The following is a 10,386-nucleotide window of genomic DNA, read 5'->3' on the forward strand; positions in this document are numbered from 1 at the left end:
CCAAATGGCACCCTGTCCCCTATATAGTGCACTACTCTTGACTAGGGCCCATAGGAAATAGCACCCCTCTCCCTGCTCTGTTGGCAACACGGCCTACAGAGCAGGGAGCAGCTTACACTTCATCATACCTCTGTAATGCTTTCATAACCAACAAGCAGCTGGATGATTTTCATTGTGTTATAAAGTCATTTCCAATGGATCAGGGTTTGTTGTTTACTTTTATGATCCATTCACTCTGATAGTGTGTTTGTCTAGTTTACAGCTTTTGTCTGTCTGTCTCTAACTTATTTTGTCCCCCCATCCTATCTTCCTCTTTCTCTTTCATCCACTCTCTCTATTCCATTTCCTACCCCGGCCTCACCCCTCTCCTGTGCTGTGAAGGTTTTGCAGCCAGACTTCTATGCAAGCCCCCCTGGAGACGTGTAATAACACCACATACTGCAGCAGCTGCACTATTAGATAATGAGTCCAGTAGCAGACAGACAGTCCAATCCAGTAGCAGACAGACAGTCCAATCCAGTAGCACACAGTCAGTCCAATCCAGTAGCAGACAGACAGTCCAATCCAGTAGCAGACAGACAGTCCAGTCCAGTAGCAGACAGACAGTCCAGTCCAGTAGCAGACAGACAGTCCAATCCAGTAGCAGACAGTCAGTCCAATCCAGTAGCAGACAGACAGTCCAATCCAGTAGAAGACAGACAGTCCAATCCAGTAGCAGACAGACAGTCCAGTCCAGTAGCAGACAGACAGTCCAGTCCAGTAGAAGACAGACAGTCCAGTCCAGTAGCAGACAGACAGTCCAATCCAGTAGGAGTTGGCAGTCCAGTCCATTAGCAATAGTCCAGTCCAGTAGCAGATAGTCCAGTAGCAGACAGACCGTCCAGTAGAAGACAGTCCAGTCCAGTAGCAGACAGACAGTCCAATCCAGTAGCAGACAGACAGTCCAATCCAGTAGGGGACAGACAGTCCAGTCCATTAGCAATAGTCCAGTCCAGTAGCAGATAGTCCAGTAGCAGACAGACCGTCCAGTAGAAGACAGTCCAGTAGCAGACAGACCGTCCAGTAGAAGACAGTCCAGTCCAGTAGCAGACAGTCCAGTCCAGTCCAGTAGAAGAAAATCCAGTCCAGTAGCAGACAGTCCAGTCCAGTCCAGTAGAAGACAGACAGACAGTCCAGTCCAGTAGCAGAAAGACAGTCCAGTCCAGTAGCAGATAGTCCAGTCCAGTAGCAGAAAATACAGTCCAGTAGCAGACAGACAGTCCAGTCCAGTAGAAGACAGACAGTCCAGTCCAGTAGCAGACAGACAGTCCAGTCCAGTAGCAGTCAGACAGTCCAGTAGCAGACAGACAGTCCAGTCCAGTAGAAGACAGACAGTCCAGTCCAGTAGCAGATAGTCCAGTCCAGTAGCAGAAAATACAGTCCAGTAGCAGACAGACAGTCCAGTCCAGTAGAAGACAGACAGTCCAGTCCAGTAGCAGACAGACAGTCCAGTCCAGTAGCAGTCAGACAGTCCAGTAGCAGACAGACAGTCCAGTCCAGTAGAAGACAGACAGTCCAGTCCAGTAGCAGCCAGTCCAGTCCAGTAGCAGACAGACAGTCCAGTAGCAGGCAGTCCAGTCCAGTAGCAGACAGACAGTCCAGTAGCAGGCAGTCCAGTCCAGTAGCAGACAGACAGTCCAGTAGCAGCCAGTCCAGTCCAGTAGCAGACAGACAGTCCAGTAGCAGGCAGTCCAGTCCAGTAGCAGACAGACAGTCCAGTAGCAGGCAGACAGTCCAGTAGCAGACAGACAGTCCAGTAGCAGGCAGACAGTCCAGTAGCAGGCAGACAGTCCAGTAGCAGGCAGACAGTCCAGTAGCAGATAGACAGTCCAGTCCAGTAGCAGGCAGTCCAGTCCAGTAGCAGACAGACAGTCCAGTAGCAGGCAGTCCAGTCCAGTAGCAGACAGACAGTCCAGTAGCAGGCAGACAGTCCAGTAGCAGACAGACAGTCCAGTAGCAGGCAGACAGTCCAGTAGCAGGCAGACAGTCCAGTAGCAGACAGACAGTCCAGTAGCAGGCAGACAGTCCAGTAGCAGACAGACAGTCCAGTCCAGTAGCAGACAGACAGTCCAGTAGCAGGCAGTCCAGTCCAGTAGCAGACAGACAGTCCAGTAGCAGGCAGACAGTCCAGTAGCAGACAGACAGTCCAGTAGCAGGCAGTCCAGTCCAGTAGCAGACAGACAGTCCAGTAGCAGGCAGACAGTCCAGTAGCAGATAGACAGTCCAGTAGCAGACAGACAGTCCAGTAGCAGGCAGACAGTCCAGTAGCAGACAGACAGTCCAGTAGCAGACAGACAGTCCAGTAGCAGACAGACAGTCCAGTAGCAGGCAGACAGTCCAGTAGCAGACAGACAGTCCAGTAGCAGGCAGTCCAGTCCAGTAGCAGACAGACAGTCCAGTAGCAGGCAGTCCAGTCCAGTAGCAGACAGACAGTCCAGTAGCAGGCAGACAGTCCAGTAGCAGACAGACAGTCCAGTAGCAGGCAGTCCAGTCCAGTAGCAGATAGACAGTCCAGTCCAGTAGCAGGCAGACAGTCCAGTAGCAGATAGACAGTCCAGTCCAGTAGCAGACATACAGACAGTCCAGTAGCAGACAGACAGACAGTCCAGTAATCCAGGGTTCAGTAGACCACAAACTGGCTGCAGAAAACTTTCTCAAATTGAAAAGGAAACTGGGGGTTCTTATCAGGCCAGCTCAGGTGAACTAGTCCATTTTGAAAGCACTGGGGAGTGGACAGCAGCACACTCAAGTTGGCTTGCCCAGGCATAGCTCACCTTGGGACCAAAGTAAGATATTACTTCATTCAAAAGTTGGATATTTGTGTGCCTCTGCAACTGTTGTGGTGTCAGGTACATACAAGCACATTAAACACACACATGACAGTGCATTATATTTAAATACATAGGTACATGGTCCTTGTACATGGTCCTTGTATCTCCAGCTGTAGTATATCCCCCTGGCTGTGGGTACCAGTCCCTATGTGCCCAGGTCAAAAGTAGTGGAATATATAGGGACTAGGGTATCAGAGTCTAACCCTAACTGGTCTCTGTGGTCCTCTATGTTCCCTGTCTCTCTCTCCAGCTGATGGTCTGTGTGTAATAGTCCCAGTGTCAGAGTCTAAATGCAACTGGCCTTTCTACTCTGTTCCCTGTGTGTCTCTCCAGCTGATGGGCATCATGCTGAGCTGTATGTTCTGGAACCTGCTAGTGGAGATGAGTGAGTCCATGGACATGGTGGACTTCAAGATCCTCAAGAGGGCTGGCTTCGAGTACAGCGAGCTGGACCTGGCTGGTGCTGGCTGCTGCCTGTGTCTACCCAGAGACGGAGGCTACCTCCCCCTGCCAGCCTTAGACCCCATCTTGTCTGACCCTGACCTAAAGCCCATCCCCATCCGGGTCCAGCGGCCCCTGCCTGTCCAAGTCCATAAGCCCCTGGCCCAATCCCTCCAAGACCTCCAGCTATCTGGGCTTAGACTGGACGAGGTAGACATTGGGCGTAAGCAGAATAAGCAGAAAAGAAGGGAATATTGATTAGTGAATTTCCTGTTGTTTTGTTTTGTTGTTGTTTTGGTCACTGTGTTTGTTGAAGGACAGGTTAGACCTGTTGTACTATTTGGTGGTCAAACCAATCAATGGTTATTAACTGACAGGATTACAGGTTATAATGGCCACGTTCCTAGCTGACTACATTTCAGATGCATGCCAGATCTCAATTCCTGGATAGGTGTTTAACATATCAGCTAACCACAGCATATGATATAGCAATCTGATGCCCGACTGCTCAGTCGATGATGTGGCACACAACCATTGGTTGATGCGATGCAGGTAGTTGGTCTGGAACGCGACCAGAGGTATGGCACTTTGGCAAGGCATTATTGGAGCAATCGTTATCCTGTCTTTATAATTTTTTTTATTTTGAAATCCAAATCTTTCAAAGAACAAGATGCTGCAGTGGCTTTTAGACACTCCTTTAAGTGTGTTGTTTTTTTGTTATGTTTTTTTAATGAAACTTTCAAATGGAGCTGCGGTCTCGGCATTATTTAAATATTTCCTATCATTTTGTTCCAGGTATTTTTTGGGGTTTTGATTTTGAGCTTCGTCTCAAATGCTTAAGTTAAAAGCATACCTCAGGCTGTATTCAAATGGCCCAGTAGTCAGAAGAAGATTTACATCATGTATATTTACTATACAGACTTTATGAAATTATTAGGTTGAGATGATCATTCTAGTCAGAGAAGAGGAATAAGAATAGTCAGTCTTGTCTTGCGTTGCGTGCAATGTCTGTGAAGGATGTGTAGCCTAATGTTTCTTTTTTTAGTATGAACTCTTCGATTCCATTTGTACCGGTATGTATGCTATGAACTGCCTATTCAGGAACAACGTGGGATGCATGTGTGTTTTGTATTATAATGAAGTTTAAAAAAGAAAACTGTTTACAGCTCTTTTAGGGTCTCATCAGGGGTTTTCAGTCTCTTCAAAAACAATTTACCACGTTTTTATTATATTAGCATTTTTGGTACAAAACCAACATTGTAAGGTATAAAACAAATCCAGTCCAAACTGGGGCGGACTGGGACCAGAAATTGGCCCTGGCATTTCTAACACACCTGCCCATTTTTTGTTGTTGAAGCACCCAAACCGGCCCATTTGTTTTTCTTGAGGCTCCTATTGTTCGCCAGATAATTATCATTTTGTGCAACAACAAAAAAAAAGAGTTACACAGGCCCACTGGGCTAAAAATTTACCAGCCCATCTGGCATTTGCCCGAATAGCCAGATGGCCTGTCCGCCCCTGAGTCCAAATGATATCAATCCATGTTTAGCTAGGATCTTTTTTCATATCTGATTTATTTGAGATTCTTCTTAGCTCTGGCCTTGTATAAACACTACTGTCATTGTCAATAAAGCTGTTTTGAATTTGATTTATTTGCTCTAATGTCATCTGTATTCTGCCTGTAAACATGTGATGCATGCAACCATCTCCCATGAAAAGTATGGTTGCGTCCAAAATGGCACTTTAACCCTATTGGCTCTGATCAAAGGTAGTGCACTATAAAGGAAATTGGGTGGCATTTGGGATGCACCCTGGGTCTGCAAAGCGACCTTTTGTTTGTGGTTGGCACACATGGCAAATTGCAGCAGATGCTTGGAGGCAGGCCAGAGATTGCTGCTGCCTCACTTCCAGGTTTGGGTTTGATAGCACCACCACCAGTAGCATGTGCTGCTGTGTGCTTTGAGTTAATATGAAGCCTATGCACTTTGCATTCACTCAAAAGGGAAATGTAATTTCACAGATGCATTTCTGAAATGGTTAACTGCCAATGCCTATCCTATTCTTGATCTGTTGGCTTTAATCGTCAGTCATTACCCAGTACTACCCTGTACCTTAGAGACTGCTGCCATATGAACATAGTCATTGAACACTGGTCACTTTAAGAATGTTTACATACTGTTTTACCCACTTTATATGTATATACTGTATTCTAGTCAAGGCTCATCCTATATAACTAATACTGTAGACACCTTTTCTATTCATATACTGTCCATACTGTCTATACACACCATCATATACATGCAGTTGAAGTCGGAAGTTTACATACACTTAGGTTGGAGTCATTAATACTCGTTTTTCAACCACTCCACAAATGTCTTGTTAACAAACTATAGTTTTGGCAAGTCGGTTAGGACATCTACTTTATGCATGACACAAGTAATTTTTCCAACAATTGTTTACAGACAGATTATTTCACTTATAATTCACTGTATCACAATTTCAGTGGTTGACTGTGCCTTTAAACAGCTTGGAAAATTCCAGAAAATTATGTCATGGCTATAGAAGCTTCTGATAGGCTAATTGACATCATTTGAGTCAATTGGAGGTGTACCTGTGGATGTATTTCAAGGCCTACCTTCAAACTCAGTGCCTCTTTGCTTGACATCATGGGAAAATCAAAAGAAATCAGCCAAGACCTCAGAAAAACAATTGTAGACCTCCACAAGTCTGGTTCATCCTTGGGAGCAATTTCCAAACACCTGAAGGTACCACGTTCATCTGTACAAACAATAGTACGCAAGTATAAGCACCATGGGAACACACAGCCGTCATACCGCTCAGGAAGGAGACGCGTTCTGTCTCCTAGAGATGAACGTACTTTGGTGCGAAAAGTGCAAATCAATCCCAGAACAACCGCAAAGGACCTTGTGAAGATGCTGGGGGAAACAGGTACAAAAGTATCTATATCCACAGTAAAACGAGTCCTATATCGACATAACCTGAAAGGCCGCTCAGCAAGGAAGAAGCCACTGCTCCAAAACCGCCATAAAAAAGCCAGACTATGGTTTGCAACTGCACATGGGGACAAAGATCGTACTTTTTGGAGAAATGTCCTCTGGTCTGATGAAACAAAAGTAGAACTGTTTGGCCATAATGACCGTCATTATGTTTGGAGGAAAAAGGGGGTTGATTGCAAACCGAAGAAAACCATCCCAACCGTGAAGCACGGGGGTGGCAGCATCATGCTCTGGGGGTGCTTTGCTGCAGGAGGGACTAGTGCACTTCACAAAATAGATGGCATCATGAGGAAGGAAAATTATGTGGATATATTGAAGCAACGTCTCAAAACATCAGTCAGGAAGTTAAAGCTTGGTCGCAAATGGGTCTTCCAAATGGACAATGACCCCAAGCATACTTCCAAAGTTGTGGCAAAATGGCTTAAGGACAACAAAGTCAAGGTATTGGAGTGGCCATCACAAAGCCCTGACCTCAATCCTATAGAAAATGTGTGGGCAGAACTGAATAAGTATGTGTGAGCAAGGAGGCCTACAAACCTGACTCAGTTACACCAGCTCTGTCAGGAGGAATGGGCCAAAATGTACCCAACTTATTGTGGGAAGCTTGTGGAAGGCTACCCGAAACGTTTGACCCAAGTTAAACAATTTAAAGGCAATGCTACCAAATACTAATTGAGTGTATGTAAACTTCTGACCCACTGGGAATGTGATGAAAGAAATAAAAGCTTAAATAAATCATTCTCTCTACTATTATTCTGACATTTCATATTCTTAAAATAAAGTGGTGATCCTAACTGACCTAAGACAGGGAATTTTTACTAGGTTTAAATGTCAGTAATTGTGAAAAACTGAGTTTAAATGTATTTGGCTAAGGTGTATGTAAACTTCCGACTTCAACTGTATATTTATTTATATTCCGGACTCTGACATTGCTCGTTCTGATATTTCTTAATTCCTTTATTAAAATGTTTGGGATTTGTGTGTATTGTTAGGTATTACTGCACTGTTGGAGCTAGAAACATAAGCATTTTGCTGCACCTGCGAAAACATATACAAAATATGTTAACGCAACCTTTAAAATATGATTTGATTTTGATCATCAGTCATCCGTTCAGCCCCATGAGCCATGGTCAAAAGCAGTGCACTACAGTACATAGGGAATAGGGTGCCATTTTGGACTCAGTCATAGAGTGTTTGGTATCCCCTTTGACATGTCTGACTCTCCTGAACTGCTGTTTATCACATTAAAGGAAACACTTTTCTCTCATGACGGAATTCTAAGAAACACTCTCCTTCAATGAAATGCACATGCAGGTACGCATTAATTCATCTCTACAAACAGAACATGATGAAGCATCTCTTGAGAGAAGGCAGAGAGAGAAGACATAAGGCAGAGAGTGAAGGCAGAGTGAAGGCAGAGAGAGAAGACAGAGAGAAGGCAGAGAGAGAAGACAGAGAGAAGGCAGAAGGCAGAGAGAGCAGACAGAGAGAGAAGACAGAGAGAGAAGACAGAGAGAGAAGACAGAGAGAGAAGGCAGAGAGAGAAGACAGAGAGAGAAGGCAGAGAGAAGGCAGAGAGAGAAGACAGGGAGAGAAGGCAGAGAGAGAAGACAGAGAGGGAAGGCAGAAGGCAGAGAGAGAAGACAGAGAGGGAAGGCAGAAGGCAGAGAGAGAAGACAGAGAGAAGGCTAGAATAGAGAGGGGGGTAGAGACACTGTCTCTCTTTCTCTCTGTCTACCACACCCCCCCCCTCTCTCTCTATTCTACCTCTCTCTGTCCCTCTCTCTCTCTCTCTCTCTCTCTCGCTCTCTCTCTCTCTCTCTCTCTCTCTCTCTCTCTCTCTCTCTATTCTCACCTCTGTCCCGCCTTTGCGATGGTGATCAAGAGCAAGCGGGTGGAATAATTATATACAGGCGTGAGGCTCAATGGGAGGAAATGAATTGCGCCGCCAAAATAACGCTCGGTGGGCTGAGTGCAAGAACGAGACGCATCCAAACAGCCATTATGATAATAATGACATGAATGCTGCTGTTGGTAATTACCAAGCCCTCTCCTCATAGCTGATCTATGACTGAGCTTTAGACTGGGATTAAGATGTAACAGATGCAAAATCAATGGCTGGTACAGATAGTGCCTGTACAGACTTGGGTGGAAAGAACGTTTTTTGTGTCTTGTTATCTATGGTAGTTGTGAAGAGAGGACTAGAAGAGAATTTGAGAAAGGCGGATGGGAAATGTGCCAAATGTATTTAAAAAAATATATATTCTGGTTTTCGGGCCCACCACAGTACAGAGACCGCCTTAGTTAAAGTGGTAAATGATCTTAGGGCCAACACAGATACCAAACAGCTCTCTGTCCTTCTACTAGTGATTTAAATACTTGGATGGCTCACAACTTCCTCCAGCTAAATCAAGACAAGACCGAGGTACTTATTATTGGAGCCAAAGCACAGAGAGATAATCTGGCAGCACATTTTAATTCATGGAAAATAGAGATAAAACACCAGGTAAAAAACAAGGTGTTATTTTAGATTCTGAACTCAATTTCGAATTACACATTAGGAATGTGACCAAAATAGCTTTTTACCACCTGAGGAACATTGCCATGGTGCGGCTGTTTCTCTCTCAGGCTGATACAGAGAGACTCATCCATGCTTTTATTACAAGCAGGGTTGACTACTGTAATGCTCTCCTGTCTGGTTTACCCCAGAAAGCAATTTGTCAACAGCAAAACATACAGAATGCTGCAGCATGGGTACTGACCAAGACCAGACGGAGAGCACACATGACACCAGTTTTAAGGTCTCTGCACTAGCTGTCTGTGAGTTTTCGAATTCATTATAAGATTTTTCTATTGGTTTTTAAATCAATCCACGATTGTGCACCCCAATACATTTCAGACATGCTTTTAAGTTATGTGGCCAGTAGGTCCCTCAGGTCCTCTCGCACTGGCCTTTTTCACTATCCCAAAGCCTTGGACCATGAGGTATTGAGAGGCAGCCTTTAGTTATTATGCCCTCAGCCTCTGGAATAGCCTGCCAGAGAACCTGAGGGGGGCTGAAACTGTGGACATATTTAAAAGAGATCTTAAAACACACCTTTTTAGCTTTGCTTTTCCTTAGGGTGCTTTTTAGTCATTCCGTTTTTATTGTTATTCTTTAGTTTTTTATCCTCTTATGTTTGTTGTGTAGTAAATATTTCAGTTTTTATTCGTTTTTTCCTGTGAAGCACATTGCGTTGCATTCCATGTCTGAAATGTGCTGTGTAAATAAAGCTTGATTTGATTTTATGTTTTGGTGAATTAATGCCATTGATAGGTCTTGATAGGTCACCAGTATGAAAATGTATGCACTCACTAACTGTAAGTCGCTCTGGATAAGAGCGTCTGCTAAATGACTAAAATGTAAAATTATCATCACAGTATGAAACAGGTGGTCTATCTGTCACATGCTGTTCAATGGCTAAATATCTTGGCCCCATGTGATTTGTGCACACAATTTATAATGTTCACAATTCCCCATTCACTCATTTATTTCTGGTAATCAATGGCATTGGTCATCTGGTTGGCTTAATAATTGATCCCTCCCCTGGACTCAGATTAAACCTATCCCTGGACCAAAAAGCACTTTCCATGGAGATCCTCTGTTGAGCCTGTTTTTTGGTTCAGGAGTATGTCTTACCACAGGGGCGGATTGGTCCTTTTTTAGCCCAGTGGGCCTGTCTAACTAGTTTTTTTCTACGCAAAATGTTAATTATCTGGCTAATAATGGGGGTTTCAAGGAGAAAAATGGGCCGGTGTGGGGGCCTCTATGAAACATATGGGCCGGTGTTATAGAAATGCCAGGGCTGATTTCTGGTCCCAGTCCACCTCTGCCTAGCCCTAGGCTTAATCTGTCCCAGGGGGCATAAGGTGTGTCCAATAGTGTCTGTGCACTCATGATTCAATTACCCATGAGTCTATGTTACCGTCATCAGTTTCAGGTGCGGATTGTACTGGATTCAACCCAGAGTCAATTTCATAGTCGAGTCGATGCACCTTGGCCATAGGGTGAAGGTGAG

The 10,386-nt window shown here is 44.7% G+C and overlaps 1 protein-coding gene across 1 annotated transcript in view; it reads left to right on the forward strand.

The window, feature by feature from the left end:
* The window catches only part of LOC311123113 (tetraspanin-15-like), an 18,588-nt gene extending 13,630 nt beyond the window's left edge, over positions 1–4,958 (forward strand). The window contains exon 8 of the mRNA XM_084197390.1: positions 3,204–4,958. Coding sequence (XP_084053516.1) covers positions 3,204–3,569 — 366 coding nt within the window. The 3' untranslated portion in view covers positions 3,570–4,958. The remainder of the gene's footprint in view (positions 1–3,203) is intronic.
* Positions 4,959–10,386: the final 5,428 nt, after the last annotated feature.

Source organism: Coregonus lavaretus, assembly GCF_964263955.1.
Source record: "Coregonus lavaretus genome assembly, contig: HAP1_SCAFFOLD_4487, whole genome shotgun sequence".
Taxonomy (NCBI): Eukaryota; Metazoa; Chordata; class Actinopteri; order Salmoniformes; family Salmonidae; genus Coregonus; species Coregonus lavaretus.